Source organism: Trichechus manatus, unplaced genomic scaffold, assembly GCF_000243295.1.
Source record: "Trichechus manatus latirostris isolate Lorelei unplaced genomic scaffold, TriManLat1.0 scaffold00247, whole genome shotgun sequence".
Lineage (NCBI taxonomy): Eukaryota > Metazoa > Chordata > Mammalia > Sirenia > Trichechidae > Trichechus > Trichechus manatus.
The window spans coordinates 1,466,006-1,483,123 of NW_004444183.1; the positions used below are offsets into that span (position 1 = coordinate 1,466,006).

At 38.1% G+C, this 17,118-nt stretch overlaps 1 protein-coding gene across 1 annotated transcript in view; it reads right to left on the bottom strand.

Moving 5' to 3' along the window:
• Positions 1-17,118, bottom strand: part of ABCA13 (ATP binding cassette subfamily A member 13) — a 527,556-nt gene that overhangs the window by 279,771 nt on the left and 230,667 nt on the right. The window contains 4 exon segments of the mRNA XM_023724448.1: positions 2,359-2,490; positions 4,049-4,118; positions 6,026-6,355; positions 13,961-14,075. Coding sequence (XP_023580216.1) covers positions 2,359-2,490; positions 4,049-4,118; positions 6,026-6,355; positions 13,961-14,075 — 647 coding nt within the window.

Here is a 17,118-nt window from a genome sequence, read left to right on the forward strand (position 1 = left end):
GCGGGGTGGGTTTGAACCACCAATCATGTGGTTAGCAGCTGAGTGCTCAACCATTATACCAGCAGGGTTCCTTATATCTAGATAAGCGTTCCTATTTATTAACTTTGTATGTGACATGGTGAACCCTTACACTAACAAATCCAGGTCTTCCTTCTTCTTGATAAATGATTCTTCCATTTTGCCTTTTGCTCCACTTGAGCTGGTCACCTCCTCCAGAAGAGCAATGGTCTGTGTGGTCCATCTCTGTTGATCCACCTTTCATCCCTTCACTGTTATTCTTGGTGACTCCCTTTGCCTGTCCCCCAGATCACTGCACTGATTTTCTGAAGAATTTTTTACTTATTAAAATTTCCTCAAGCATTTTAAAATTGATGTCACACACGTATTTTATAACATTCCTTTCTTATGTTATCTAGCGTCTTTTTAACACCCAACGTCTTCTCATCAAGTTTCCTTTTTATCTCAGCCTCATCAGCTCTTTTTTTTTTATCTTTTGTCTTATAAAGTCTACGTTTCTTAAATTTTATGAAAATAACAAGATAATGCAATCTAAACTTTTCCAAAATAAATCTAATGTCAACTTTATGTTCTTTGTGTACCTTTGAAGGCTATATTTCCCTACTTGATGTAAAGTTATCTTTTCAGTGACCCATATTATTTTTGTTTTTACTCGTCCTTAAATGATGCCTGATCTCTGCAAGTCTGGAATGTGTTTTATAAACAGAATAAACTTCGTGGCGCAATGGTTAAGAGCCACATCTGCTAACCAAAATGTCAGCAGTTAACAAATCCACCAGGCACTCCTTGGAAACTCTATGGGGCAGTTCTACTCTGTCCTATAGGATGGCTATGAGTTGGAATCAACTTGACCGCAATAGGTTCTCTTCAATTTGTATATGATTAGAATTTCTTTTTTTGTTACTTTTCAACTTTATAGATTACATGCCAAGTGACCTATCCAGTAGCTCGGAAAGTATAGAGCCAGAGTCACAGCTTATTTCAAAAAGAAAGTATAATACTGTCAAAACAATATTTCTAAAGAATAAAATAAAATTTAAAAAAATTTTAAAGTGCTCTTTCTGTCCTTTTTGGCCTAGCCCCAGCCACCCAGTACAGCCACCCTCCAGGTTCTGCTGCCTGCTGACCCGGCTACGAGCTTGGTCCTTTGCCTTACGCTCAGTGCAGCGCTTTGCCCGTGTGTTATATAAATGAGCCCTAGATGGCCTCTATGCATTGACTGCAGCTTGCGTATTCCTTCATAGCAAGCTGGGGCCTGTTAGCCCAAAAAGCCTGCCAGAGCCAAACTGAAATTTTTACATATCCAGTTGTTTTCCAAAATAGCCCAGATGAGCAGATGTTTAGCCATTTAGAACCTGCTTGCTTTGCATACCTTGTGAAACTGCACCCAACATCCGCTAGCCATAGGTAAGATAAACTCTGTGGTTAATAAGGACCTTAAGTTGCTGCTGTTCTTCATAGCTCTCTGACGCACAGATGCCCATCTTGCTGCTCAGGGACATTGTTAGGCACGTGTAAGCCCCTTCTCTGAAAACCCTCTACCCTAGGAGTGCCCTAGATTCCTTCCCCTTCTGGTGGCCACTTTGCCACTTGCCTCAGGAAGGTCTCCTGCTGGGAGGGACTTCCTCTCACTGCCACCACCAAGCAGCACCTTGCCAATGCATCTGCCCCAATAAACAGCTTGTTGTTCAACACTGCCATCTCGTGGTCAAACCTTTTCTTTGATCAGCCCAAACTCTCAAACCTACCTCACCATGGTACTGTGAACCTCTGACCCAGTCTCTGCATTCTCAAGGGGCTAATGGCACAATAGGCACCTCAGACTCTTGCCCTGGTTTCTTCATCTCCCACCCTCCTCAAACACACGTGCTTGAGAACCAGGATCTTTTCTGTGTAGTTGGCAGAAGCCACATGTTGGGGAGCTACTTGTCGGCTTTGGTGGTTTTTAAACTAGTACTCTATCCTGGTTCATCTTCACATATCCTTTGTCATTTCACCATCTTTTCCTCAAAACTTCACATCTCCTTTTGAAATACATTCCTTGAACTCCCTTTCTATATCTCTTTTAATAAATGAATTACTCTAATGTTCATACGGAGTCCTGGCGGTGCAGTGGTTAAGCATTTGGCTGCTAACCAAAAGGTCAGCAGTTTTAATCCACCAGCTGCTTCTTGGAAACCCTATGGGGCAGTTCTACTCTGTCTTAAAGGGTCGCTAGGATGCCAAATTGACTCCACCACAACAGGGTTGGGTTGTTTTTTTTTTTTTAAATGTTCATATATAATAGTTCACAATGTTTTTTAACTTTAATTTGTTATCTTATAAAGTACAAATTCTTACCAGGAATCAAGTTGATAAGGTACCATCCACATAAAAAATAAAGGCTTGAATCAAACAGAATCATCCAGCAAACCCAGCCAAATGTCATGTCCCCTTGTTCCAGAGACTGGTACATACTATTCCACTGAATCCCTGGCAATAAGGAAAAGTCAGAGTTAGAACTAAGCATCCTTTCTTAGTGTAAGTTTTTGTAAGATGAGTCCATTAATTCTGGAAGCTCAAGTAAAGCAAAACACAGCTAAAATAAAAGTCAATAATATTGGTCACAATTTTTCAAATGAAATGCTACTTATCTTAATCCTACTTTTATTTTATGACCTCATGTGGAGTGTCTATTAACAACATTTTACTATCTAACTTTTAAAATGTTTTAAAAGGTTGTTTTACTTATACCTAGTTTTATTTTCTCAACTAGAAAAAAAATCTGTACTTAGGGAAATTAACATGTGTTAATAAAAAAAGAAGACTTCCTTGAGAATCCAAACTCCATATCATATTATTATCTTTGCTTTTAGAATTGATAAATAATAGAAAGAGAAACAGATAAACAGGATGTATAAGATTCAAGGTGGGAAAGAATCATTATTTTCTTACACTGTGTTTGATATTTATAGCTGGATTAAAATATAGTTTTTTAAAGAAAAATTTCCCTCTTCCTCAAATTTCCTATGGTTCCAGCCTAGAATTCAATAAAAAAATTAAAAAGTTTTAATTATTGTGTACTTGTTGGAAGTGGAACCAAGAAATTTAAATGTTCCATCAGTGACCATTTTTCTTCTATAGCCTCATGATTCAATTTTAGTTTAAGAATATCATTTCAAGGAATTCAGAAGAAATCATTCAGGATTACTCATCTATTAAAGAACAGTGTGACATATTTTACTGCAAAGTATGTGAACCCCAAGGCTAGGCTAGCACCAAAACAATTGGCTAATGTAACAATTGCTGGAGTTGAGTTTTCCTTATGGCATATATTTCAAATGTAAGCACTTAACAAACACACACACACACAAAGCATTTAAAAATCTAAAAAATATATGTCTGTTCTGGTTTAGGGTTTTAACTGTCAAGCTCTTTAATATAAGCAAATAATGCTGCCATCAAATTTTAAGAAATTATTTTAGGCTGCATCAATAGGGAAAAATCTACAGAAAAGAAGATGAGATAATTGTGCCCTATTCTATGTTGGTTAGATCTATTTTTGGATTCTGCCCTTCAGGCAAGATCCAGAAAAACTGGGAGTAAAGACGAGAGTTGACAAATACATGGGTGGCTGTCATGTGAAAAAGAGGGAACTGAAGTAGGAAAAGTGGGCAGGAGATGGCAAAGCAGAATCTAGTTCAATAACACTCTAGCAGATGGGACATAGAGGAGCTCCCCACTCTTGGAAGAATTCAGGTCACTAAATGGACCATGTGTCCGGGCTGTTCTAAGAATATCCAAGCATTAGCTGGGTAGTTGACGTGGATAGTTTCTGAAGCATTGAGAAGCCATAATTATTCTTGATTGTTCTTAAAACTGGGAAAGCTAGACGGTGGGCGGGTGTTTACATCAGCTATACCAAGTACTAGGACTGCCATTCAAATGTCCCGCATTTGCAGTAAAGGCTTTTTACCGTATCACTTGCACCAGGATAACCATAAATATCTTCGTATCATTGAAGTTACTTTTTAAAAATCTATCCTCTTACCTGCCTCCTGCCCTTCTAGGAATGTGATGAAAAATACTCCTTGCCCAAAGGCGGTTGTTGCGAGGAAGCACTGCCGGGTGATTGATGGAGCAAAGACAAAAACAGCACATTAGTGTTTGGTTGGGACCACAGAAAATCTACAATACTAAATTCAAATAGAGAAGCCGTGACAAGTTCCAAATCTAACAATGCCAACCCATTGCTTCAGGCCGTGATTTAAACATCTGAACCTGAAAGCCTTCACAAAATGTCAGCCCATTCTGAAAAGCATGCTAACAAGCTCATTCTTAATGTTAAAAGGAATTATTTCTCTTTACTGCAATGCTTGAAGTATCATAAATCAAACACACTGTGTACAGAAATGCATAACACAAAACAGTGGAAAATGGAACAGAGCAATTTATTATTTTTTATATTAAGTGAATATAAAGTGAATGCCCTAGAGCACACTGCAGGCAAGCTGATGGAATGGGTATATACGCTGCTCTACACTAGAAAGAAAGTATATTGAAGGAAAATGTTCTTTTATTTTTAATGGAGACTCCTATGTCAGGAAAGAAGCCCACTGAAAAATTATCTTTTATTTTAAACATGTAACATAACAGAGTTTTATTTTCTATTGTCTAGAAAACATTCAAATATGTAAAAATGGAAATCAAACTTTGAATGCAAAGAACACTTAAATTAAAAAATTGAAGTAAAAACAAATATAACAACTGTTGGAATTGAGGTCAGGATTGTCAGTGACTCCTTTTCTACATGTATGTGGGGAGACGGGCACTAAAAGATCCCAGGTGTTGTTGGTTTTTGTTTTTGTTTTTTTTTAATTATTCTGAAACTACTTAAGTTAACACTTAAACAAAATTATTGGTGATGAAATATTACAGGTGTGACATACACTAATTAAAATGATGAATACATATCAATGGACAAAATGTTGATTAAACATAACCACTTTTTTCAATATACAGGCAAATACATGTTGTATACATATGGCTAGTAAAACCAGGGAGGATTGAATAGTTTATTGAAGTTGGAGAAAAACAATTTCATCTTCACAAAAGTAATTTACTCTAAGGCCCTAAATGTACAGAGAAGACACCTACTCCCAATCAGTGATAATTACACTAGGGTTATTATGAGCACTGTGCTGGACTTAATGACTTGTAAAAGCCTTTACATACCCCCTAACAGCCCTTTAATCCTGAGCCTCCTTGATACCTCCTCAAATTCTCCAATAGTGTCTCCAGTCACACCTCCCAATAGATGGCATTTAAAGACTTAGCCTGACTTGCTGGAGAAGTAAAACCCTGAGCAAATACAGATGTTTACAGTTATGACATGACTTCTGTGAAACAGACCATTTTAATAGTAATTCATTCATGCTTTCCACATTAATTGCATTCCTACTATGCGTCAGGCATTGTGCTTGCCAAGCAAGAGTCATAAAAGAATAGAGAAGTTTCTGCCCTCCATGTATTTTATAGTAAAGACCTGAAGTATTCTACTACTTTCTCAAGAGGTAAATTTTAAATGGATGAGGGACTTTGACATTGCTAACAGAGAGATTTTCCCACTTAATGTGCTGTAATTCATGATGTGTCAAGAAAAATGCTTATTTTTTACTTGTAAAATAGCTTTAAAAATCTATTTATTTCCATGCATGAAACAAAGAGAAATTAAAGTCATATGCTGCCTTTAGGACGATGCTGATTTCCCAGAGTCGGGAGAAGGGACCCTATGTTACAGGAACAATGACAAATCTTAATGGGCTGTCATCCAGCAAAGCCATTGCAATTTCAGCATACTGTAACTGCAAGGTTTGTAACTGTGGGTAGAATGAAGAAAAGCAGATTATCAGCAAGCCCACGCAGATCTGAAAATGATGAATTGGAAACTCAAGGATGGAAGTTTTATTTTGTTGGGTGAGTGGCAGCTTTGTCTTCATCTTATATCTTTAAAAAACAGTTCACTTACCAGCAATGTCTGAATGACAAAACTTAGTTGGTTATGTAGGACCAGCAGGACTATATAGGGCAGAAAGCTGATCATATACACCAGGCTGGTGCAAAGGGCAGCTGTGTTCGCTTGGCTGAAAAATGCACTCAGGAAATAACTCAGCATGATGACTGATACCCCAAAATCCAGGAGAAAGAGAAAAATAATCAAGGTGTTGCTGTGTGCGAAGATGCCGCTTGTTTTCAGAATAATGGCCAGGGCGGCATTGCTGAGGGTCAGCATGGCCATGTTCTCCAGGAACCAGGCCAGGAAGTGGGTTGTTGGATGGACTCCCATCATCCTCACGTACTGTTGAAAGAAGGGAAATCCAAAGTCAACTCATGGGTGGAGACTCGAGAAAGAGCAGACCAGCTCACTGGAAAGAGAACACCCACCCGTGAAAAGGTAAGCCAGCATTTGTACTCCCACACTGTTGCTGGCTTGGAAATCCATGCTCTCTGATGGCCAACGCAGAGAAAAGCACTGTACTAGGCACTTCATCCTAGACACGGCATTGAACTTTCACCGACACCTTACAAAGTAGGCCATTCACCAAGACAGAACTGAGACTAGGAGATATAAAACAATCTCACTTGCTAGGCAAGTTGAAAAGTGGGGGAGCAGACCTTGGATATCAGGTTGGGTGGGCTACGGTCTCAGTTTGTTTCCTTATTTCTTGGGTTTCATTGTAGTTTTTTTAATTTTTTTTCTTCATTTTGTCTGTGTTTGTTTCATTCAATAAAGACAAAGAGGAAATGGAGAGGGAAAGTAATAGTCCCTAAGCTTTTCAGATTTGCAGTTGGAGTGGAGATCATTGCATTGGTTTTAAAAGGCATTTTGCAAAATGGTAACTCTGCTTAAAGGAAAAATAAAATGAAATGCATTCACAGCACCTTCTATTTGCTCGCCTATAACATTGTGGTATCTTTGAGTTGGGGCTGATTACTTGGAGACAAGACCATTAATTCTGAAGCATGCCTTCTGGGCTGGCCCTGGCCAGCTGCAGGAGGACAGCCCAGCAAGTCTCCAAGTCCCTGTGCTCAGGGGCTACACTGGATAAAGGAGGATCCCTGAAATCCAGAAATAAACAGATTGCAATTCTAAATGTAAACAATGCACAGAACTATGGCAAGTCCTATGCAGTGCTGGTAAACTTGAATGGAAAGCCCATTTTACCTTACTACACAATTTATTTATTTTAACAAGTATTAAATAAGTAACTAATACACACCCATTGTCTCAGGGCAGCAACCATCTGGAAGGCTAAATGGTGAGTCAGGCCTTGCCAAACACTTAGAAACTTTCATTCTTTTTTTTTTTTTTAATTTTTTATAGTGGCATATATTCAACAAAAAATCTGCCATTTTAACTATTTTTAAATGTATAATTCAGTGACATGAATTACATTCACCATGTTGCACCACCATCACCACTATCCATTTCCAAAAGATTTTCATTACTCCAAACAGAAACTCAGAAACTTTCCTTCTTAAAAACAATTTTGACAGTTTCCATTTTTGACAATACTAGGACAAAAAATTGCAAGTCTGTACATAAAAAAAGTTTCATCACAAATTAGGGGGCAAAGTCTGTCCTCCTGTTTTCCTGGGTTTCATAAAAATTACTGAATAAGAAACACTGGTTTCCGTCTTTCAATCTCATATACCTGTCATTCTCAGCTTTTTCTCATCTCAGTAGGAAGTAACAGGTCAACTCTGGCAGGGCTTCCGATTTCAATTTAAAATGATTTTTCCCAATTTACAATGAATAGCATCTAAGAGAATAAAACACTTAAGAATAAACCTAACCAGGATATGAAGGACTTATACAGGGAAAATTATAAATCACTGCTGAAAGAGATTAAAGAAGACTTAAATAAATGGAAAGATGTTCCCTGTTCGTGGATTGGAAGACTTAATATTATTAAGATGTCAATACTACCCAAAGAAATCTATAGATTCAATGCAATTTCAATAAAAATTCCAACAGCCTTTCTTAACAGAAGTGGAAAAACCAATCCTCAACTTTATATGAATGGCAAGAGGCATCGAATAGCTAAAGCAACGTTGGAAAAGAACAAAGTAGAAGGACTCCCACTTCCTGATTTTAAAACATATTACACAGCTACAGTAACCAAAACAGCCTGGTACTGGTTTATCAATAGACACATAGACCAATGGAACAGAATCAAAAGTCCAGACACATCTGTGGTCAACTTATTTTTGACAAAGGTGCTAAGGTAATTCAATGGGGAAAAAAGAGTCTCTTCAATAAACGGGGTTGGGAAAATTGGATTTCCACATGCAGAAAAATAAAATAGGATCCATGCCTCACACCACACAGAAAACTAAATTCAAAATGGATTAAGGAACTGATGTGAAAATTGAGACCATAAAATTCTTAGAAGAAAATGCAGGGTCAGCCCAGCTTTTAAAAATAAATTAGCAAATAACACAACAAAAGCACCAACAGCAAAAGACAAAATAAATAAATGGGACCTAATAAAAATTGAAAACTTTTGTTCATCCAAAGAATTTACCAAAAAAATGGAAAGACAAGCTACCGATGGGGAGAATATCTTCAGAAACTATATACCCAGTAAGAATCTAATAACTAAAATATATATAAAACTTAGACAAGTTAACAACAAAAGGAAAAATAACCCAATCATAAAATGAGTAAAAGACTTAAATAGACATTTCACCAAAGAGAACATTCAAATAGACACCAAACATGAAAAGACGCTCACTATCATTAGCCATCAGAGAGATACAAATCAAAACCACAATGAAATATGATTTCACTCCCACTAGGATGGCTAGGAGCCCTGGTGGCACAGTGGTTAAGAACTTGGCTGCTAACCAAAAGGTCAGCAATTCAAATCCACCAGCTGCTCCTTGGGAACTCTATCGGGCAGTTCTACTTTGTCCTATAGGGTCACTCTGAGTCAGAATCAGCTCGTCAGCAAAGGGTTTGGTTTGCTTTTTTATTTTAGAATGGCTAACATTAAAAAAAAAACACTCAGAAAATAACAAATGTTTGCAAGGATGTGGTGAAACCGGAACGCTTATCCATTGCTGGTGGGAATACAAAATGGTACAGCCATTGTGGAAAACAGTGTGGCCGTTCCTCAAAGAACTAAAAATAGAACAACCATATGATCCAGCAATTCCACTCCTAGGTATAGACTCAGAAGCTTTGAAAGCATTGACTCAAACAGAGACTTGTATACCAGTGTTCATGGCAGCACTATTCACAATAGCCAAAGGGTGTAAACCTAAATGCCCATCAACAGAAGAATGGATAAACAAAATGTGGTACATACATATAACGGAATACTACTCAGCCGGTAGGAGAAATGAAGTCTTGATACATGTTACAATATGGATGGAGCTTGAAGACAATACGCTGAGTGGAATAAGACAATCACGAAAGGACAAATATTGTATGACCTACTTATATAAAATGACAAGAAAAGGCAAATGTATAGAGACCAAAGTTTACTAGTGGCTACCTGGGGCAGGAGGGAGGGGGAAAGGGTTATTGCTTATGAAATACTGTTTCAGCTTACCATGATGGAGAAACTGCATTAAGAGTAGGGTTGCACAGATGATTAATGTAATTCCTGTCAGTAAGTTGCACACCTATTAAAACTTGAATTGGAAAAAGTTGTGTGATAGATATAACACTAACTAAAAAAAAGAAAAAAAAAATGAGTAGCTACCGAGGCTGCTTATGTACAACCAAACACCTCACGGGGTTTGATTCCTTGATTTGCAGGTCATGGTTTCATGGAACATCCCAGTTAATTGGCTAATATCATGTCTGTTGTTGTTAGGTGCCACTGCGTCAGTTCTGACTCATAGTGACCTTATGTACAACAGAACGAAACACTGCCCAGTCCTGCACCACCCTCACAATCTTTATTATGCTTGAGCTTATTATTGCAGCCACTGTGTCAATTCATCTCATTGAGGGTCTTCCTCTTTTTCACTGGATTCTACTCTACCAAGTATGATGTCCTTCTCCAGGGACTGGTCCTTCCTGATAACATGTCCAAAGCATGTAAGATGAAGTCTCACCATCCTTGCTTCTAACGAGCATTCTGGCTGTACTTCTTTCAAAACAGATTTGTTCTTTCTTCTGGCAGTTCATGGTATACTCAATATTCATCACCAACACCATAATCCAAAAGCATCGCTTGTTCTTTGGTCTGTCTTATTCATTGTCTAGCTTTCATATGCATATGAGACTATCGAAAACACCATGGCTTGGGTCAGGCCCTCTTTAGTCCTTTAAGTGACATCTTTACTTTTTAACACTTTAAAGAGGTCTTTTGCAGCAGATTTGCCCAATGTAATGTGTCATTTGATTTCTTGATTGCTGCTTCCTTGGTCGTGGATTGTGGATCCAAGGAAAATGAAATCCTTGACAACTTCAACATTTTCTCCGTTTATCATGATGTCACTTATTGGTCCAGTTATGAGGATTTATGTTTTCTTTATGTTGAGGTGTAATTCATACTGACGATTGTGGTCTTTGATCTTCATCAGTAAGTGCTTCAAGTCCTCTTCACTTTCAGCAAGCAAGGCTGTGTCATCTGCATATTGCCTGTTGTTAATGCTGCTGCCTTCTTCTTCATATAGTCCAGCTTCTCGGATTATTTCCTCAGCATACAGATTGAATAAGTATGGTGAAAGGATACAACCCTGACGGACACCTTTCTTGACTTTAAATCATGCAGTATCCCCTTGTTCTATTCTAACGACTGCCTCTTGGACTATGTACAGATTCTGTATGAGCACAATAAAGCATTCTAGAATTTCTGTTCTTCACAATGTCATCCGTAATTTGTTCTGATCCACACTGTTGAATGTCTTTGCATAGTCAATAAAACATAGGTAAACATCTTTCTGGTATTCTCTGCTTTCAGCCAGGATCCATCTGACATCAGCAATGATATCCCTGGTTCCACGTCCTCTTTTGAATCCGGCTTGAATTTCTGGAAGTTCCCTATTGATGTACTGCTGCAACCGCTTTTGAATGATCTTCAGCAAAATTCTACTTGTGTGTGATATTAATGATATTGTTTGATAATTTCCGCATTCTGTTGGATCACCTTTCTTTGGAATGAGATACGGATCTCTTCCAGTCGGTTGGCCAGGTCGCTGTCTTCCAAGTTTCTTAGCATAGATGAGTGACTGCCAGCACTGCATTCATTTGTTGAAAAACATCTCAATTGGTATTCTGTCAGTTCCTGGAGTCTTGTTTTTTGCAAATGCCTTCAGTGCAGCTTGGACCTCTTCCTTCAGTACCATCGGTTTTTGACCATATGCTACCTCCTCAAATGGGTGAATGTCGACCAATTCTTTTTGGTACAGTGACTCTGTATTCCTTCCATCCTCTTTTGATGCTTCCTGCATTGTTTAATATTTTCCTTATAGAATCCTTCAATATTGCCAGTTGAGGCTTGAATTTTTTCTTCATTTCTTTCAGCTTGAGAAATGCTGACTGTGGTCTTCCCTTTTGGTCTTCTGTCTCCAAGCCTTTGCAGATTATAATACTTTACTTTGTCTTCTCGAGCCACCCTTTGAATCTTCTGTTCAGCTCTTCTACTTCATCACCTCTTCTGTTCGCCTTAGCTACTCTGCGTTCAAAAGCAACTTTCAAAGTCTCTTCTGAAATACATTTTGGTCTGCTCTTTCTTTCCTGTCTTTTAATGACCTCTTGCTTTCTTCATGTATGATATCCTTGATGTCATCCCACAACCTGTCTGGTCTTCGGTCATTAGTGTTCAATGCATTAAATCTATTCTTGAGATGGCCTCTAAATTCAGGTGGGATATACTCAAGGTTGTACTTTGGCTCTTGTGGACTTATTCTTGTTTTCTTCCACTTTAACTTGAACTTGCTTATGAGAGCAACTGATGGTCTGTTCCACAGTTGGCCCCTGGCCTTGCTCTAACTGATGATATTGAGCTTTTCCATTGTCTCTTTCCATAGATGTAGTCAATTTGATTTCTGTGTATTCCATCTGGTGATGTCCATATGTATAGTTGTCATTTATGTTTTTGAAAAAAGGTATTTGCAATGAAGAAGTCATTGGTCTTGCAAAATTCTATCATGCACTCTCTGGCATCATTCCTATCAATTTGCCAATTAACAATGCTTCTTCTGTGTTTCCAACTTTCACATTCCAATTGCCAGCAATTATGAATGCATCCTGATTGCATGTTTGATCAGTTTCAGACTGCAAAAGTTGGTAAAAATCTTCAATTTCTTCATCTTTGGCCTTAGTGGTTGGTGCATAAATTGACTAATAGTTGTATTAACTGGTCTTCCTTGTAGGTGTATGGATATTATCCTATCACTTCCAGCATTATACTTTAGAATAGATCTTGAAATATTCTTTTTGACAATAAATGTGACGCCATTCCTCTTCAATTTTTCTTTCCAGCATAGTAGACCACATGAATGTTTGATTCAAAATGACAAATACCAGTCCATTTCAGCTCACTAATACTAGGATATTGATCTTTATGTGTTCTACTTCCCTTTTGACAACTTTCAGTTTTCCTAGATTCATACATTGTACAGTCCACGTTCCAATTATTAATAGATGTTTGCAGCTGTTTCTTCTCATTTTGAGTCATGTCAGATCAGCAAATGAAGGTCCCGAATGCTTGACTCCATCCACATCATTAAGGTCAACTCTACTTTAAAATGGCAGCTTTCCCCAGTCATATTTTGAGTGCCTTCCAACCTGAGGAGCTCATCTTCCAGCACTATATCAGACAATGTTCTACTGCTATTCATAAAGCTTTCACTGGCTAATTTTTTCAGAAGTAGACTGTGGGATCCTTCTTCCTAGTCTGTCTTAGTCTGGAAGCTCAGCTGAAACTTGTCCATCAAGGGTGACCCTGCTGGTATTTGAAATACTGGTGGCAAAGCTTCCAGTATCACAGCAACATGCAAGCCACCACAGTACGACAAACTGACAGACACGTAGTATATCATGTTTAGTGCTTCTGTTTTATCTCCTAGTTTGTTGTGTAGTGACCAAGATTTTAAAAGCTTGCAAGCAGCCATCCAAGGCACAAGGAATGGTCTCTACTCACCTGGAGCAACAGAGGAAGAAGGAGAGACAGGAATAGGAAGAAGATATAGAAAGTGTGGCTAATTGCCTCCATGAATAACTGCCTCCTTTTCCATGAGACCAGAAGAATGGGATGGTGCCTGGCTACCATTACTGAACATTTTGATCAAAATTCTATAGATGAATCCTGATTAAAAAGGGGAAAATGCAGAACAGAATTTCAAATTCTCATGGACTCCAGATTTTCTGGAGCCATGGAGGCTGGATGAACCCCTGAAACTATTCCCCCTAGGAAATCTTTAAACCTTAAATCACATATATCCCCTTCAGTATTCTTAAAACCAAACAGTAGTCTAGCTTAAATAGTAAAGAATGTCTGCCCTGAGCATTATGCTCTTTTAAAATTTATCTATACGGGATCAAATTGACAACAGTAATTCAAAAGATTAGATAGGAAACTTAGGGAGCAGTGAGTTTATGTTAACGCGGAAGGAATAACTCAGAAAAGGAGAGTGAGAATGGTTGCACAACTCTATGCAATCAATGTCACTGAATTATAAATGCAGAAACTTGAATTGGTGTATTTTTTGCTGTGTATATTCTCAATAACAAAAAACAAAATAATATAAATTATTAAAAAATAATAATAAAGTAAAATTATTTTTCCTGGGACAGGAATTCAGCTGGACCACACACAGAACCCCAGGAGAGGAGAAGGAAAGTAAAACAGACAGGCATCAGTAAGTTAGGGGACAAGATTCATTTCCAAGTTCTCAGACTACCCCTCATCACTTTCAGGGCATCTTTAAGGTCATTTACCTCTTCAATCTGGATCTCCCGCTCGTAAACCAGCTTTCGAACCATACTGGCAACAGACACCATCCAGGTCAGCATCATTATCAGTGGAAAAAAGAAGCTAACGTTGTTCAAGAATCTGTAATGGCATAATTTCAGTCAACATCCTAGGACAAGTAAAGTGATTTGACTTATACTCAGGACAAATACTGCACTTATATATGCTATTTAACAATTTTCTTACAAGTGACAAATCACTTTCAGAAACAATATCTCATTTAGCCATTTCAACAGCCCTATGAGTTAGGCAGGATGGGTGTATTGGTGTCCTGATATTACAGATGTGCAAACTCATGAAGGAGATACATGAACACAACTGGTCAAGATTCCTCAAGTAGTCATAACTCATTGCTTTTGAATCAATTCCAACTCATATCAACCCCATAGGGTTTCCAAGGCTGTAAATCCTTATGGAAGCAGACGACAACATATTCCTCCCGGGGGAGCCACTGGTGGTTTCAAACCACCAACCTTCCGGTTAGCAGTTGATGGTTTTACCCAAGCAGTCATAGCTTCATGCAAATCCTCTTGGGTATGTGCCATAGGTAGGGGCAGGTAGCAGAAGGAGAACAGGTAATTAACTCCGGACTATAATATCCCCGAACTTAATTGGGATAATTTTGATCTTCAATGATATCAATTGATCATGGACTATCATCTGTAAATATGTGAAAATATGGCAAATGAAAGTCTCACGTTTTCTATTTCCCTGAACATTCACGTTTCAACCTACTCTAACTGGGTTTCTCTTTCTAACGCACATTTGAAATAACTTTTTCTAGGACCACAAAGACATTCATGCCTCTAAATTCAGTGAGAATTTTTCAGTCATTATCCTTCTTGACTTCTCAGCTGTATTTGACAACACTAATCATTCCATCTTTTTCTTCCTTTCTTTACCTTCCAGAGCAACTCTTGGCTTTCCACCAGCTGCTCTAGCAACTTCTCAGTCTCCTCCACTTCTTCTTAACTATCCTTTAAATGTGGACATTTCAGCCAGTTCTGGGCTCTCTATGTTCTCACCCCGTACTCTCTGAGCTCTAAATCCAAATATTAACCATTTTATCATCACTGGACCAACCAAAGGTACAAGCTATATTATAGAAACTGTGATACATGAATGGATCAAACAGAAAAGGACCCTCTTGTTAAGGATCCTACCTTCTAGTGGGGCGGAGAGGACATAAAATAAGTCAATTAAAAAAGAGATATATGATACAATGTCAGATAGTGACAAGTGCTAGTAGGAAAAATGAAGCAGCTTCAGGGATAGTGAGATGGGTGGTTAGTCAAAATATCTGTGAAAGAAATACTGGAGCAGAAAACAGAATGAAGTGAAAAAATGAGTTATGCGGATATCTGTAGGAAGACTGCTTCAGGAAGAAGAACACAAATGCAAGGACCTCACGTGGGAACAGCACTTTCAGGAGTGGCCCCTGGCCTCACGTGCTAAGTACGAAACAGAGAGTTAGCTGGAGGCCAGATCATGTCAGGATTTTGTATGACCTGGTAAGTACTAGATTTATTCAAAGAACAAGGAGATACAATGAAAGGACTTCCAAAAGGAGGAGAAGAAATCAGAGAGGTGACATGATCAGGTGAGTGTTTGTTTAAAAAAAAAACCACTGAACGTGATATAGGCAGTGGAGTGGAGGTGGGGAAGGCTGTGAGGAGAAGAGTCAGAGGCTTCTGAAGAATTACAGAGATCTAGACATGAGACAATGGAGGCCCCTAAAAATGGTGGCCCTGGAGACAGAGGAGTGAAATAGCCTCTCACAGCCCCTCTAAGATCTCTTCATAGCATTAAACACAGCTTAGAACATGTTCAGGACTACTGATGGCTTCCTTCCCCACTAGAAAGTAAGTTCTCACCACTGCACCTCCTGTTTGGCAAAGGCCTACCATGTACTAGGAGACAAATATTTGTTAATAAATACATGAATGAGAAAAGAAGGAAAAGGGAATTAACCTCTTAGTTTTTATTTACTTTTCTGCTCAAGACAACTATAATGAGCCATCAGTGTGGTGAATCACTTTTAAAGTTGATTTGATTCACTTATACGGTAAAGAGTGACTATTTGCAGAGTGCAGAGTGTTTTAGATTTTTAGAGTTTTAGACTTTCTGGAGTTTTTTTTTTTTTAAAGCAGTTATTTTATTATGTTCAGAGCAGGTAGAAATCTATGAGCAAGAAGTACCATAAATGATATCTACTTGTAAATCCAAACAAATACCATCTGTCCTCCCAGAGTAACATAACACAATTTACCAAAGAGATAAAGCTTAAATCACTAGCAAAGTTAAAAACAACTAATCCTATATTTATTTTGGGGGTTAAAAAAGTTTCTCTATTTGTTCATGCAATTCCCTTTGTTACTTAATGGCAATGAAAATGATGGTTACTGAACCCTATTCGTGGAGTAATTTAAATCTTACCAAAGCTCAAAAAAGTATCATGCACAAATATTATCTAAGCCTCTACTCTAAGCCATTGCCTCAGAAGTCACATTGGGTCAGAGTTCAGTGACTGTGTGTCTGAGGCCGTGATATGTGTGCGTGTGTTCTGCATCCCTTGAGTCTCTATAAAGAAGAAAGTCATGGGGCATTTGAAATTGGATAAATCCAACTCTGGGGTTCTAGGAGGAATTAGCGCAGGTCTGAGAGAAAGCCCAGAATATATGCATATATCTGATTGAGACCATTTGGTAGAATGAATAGAATAATAAAATAGACATGAGAAATTACAATACATGGCTACATAACTCAGTATGTTCCTTATCTGGTCCTGGGAACCAGTTAATATCAACAAGAGAAGAGAAAAAATGTACATTCCAGTTTTGATAAATGTTTGGGAGAGTGTCAAGTATTTGAAAAGGCTACTAAATATAACCAAGTTCATGCAGGAGTTGGAGTTCCCAGGTGGCACAAATGGTTAAATGTTTGGCTACTAACTAAAATGTTGGTGGTTCAGCTGGAGGACATGATGCTCAGTGAAATAAGTCAATCACAAAAGGACAAATATTGTATGAGACCCCTACTGTAAAAACTCATGAAAAAGTTTACACACAAAAAGAAACAATCTGTTAACCATTGTCATAGGGCAACATTTGTAGTAACTGTTAAA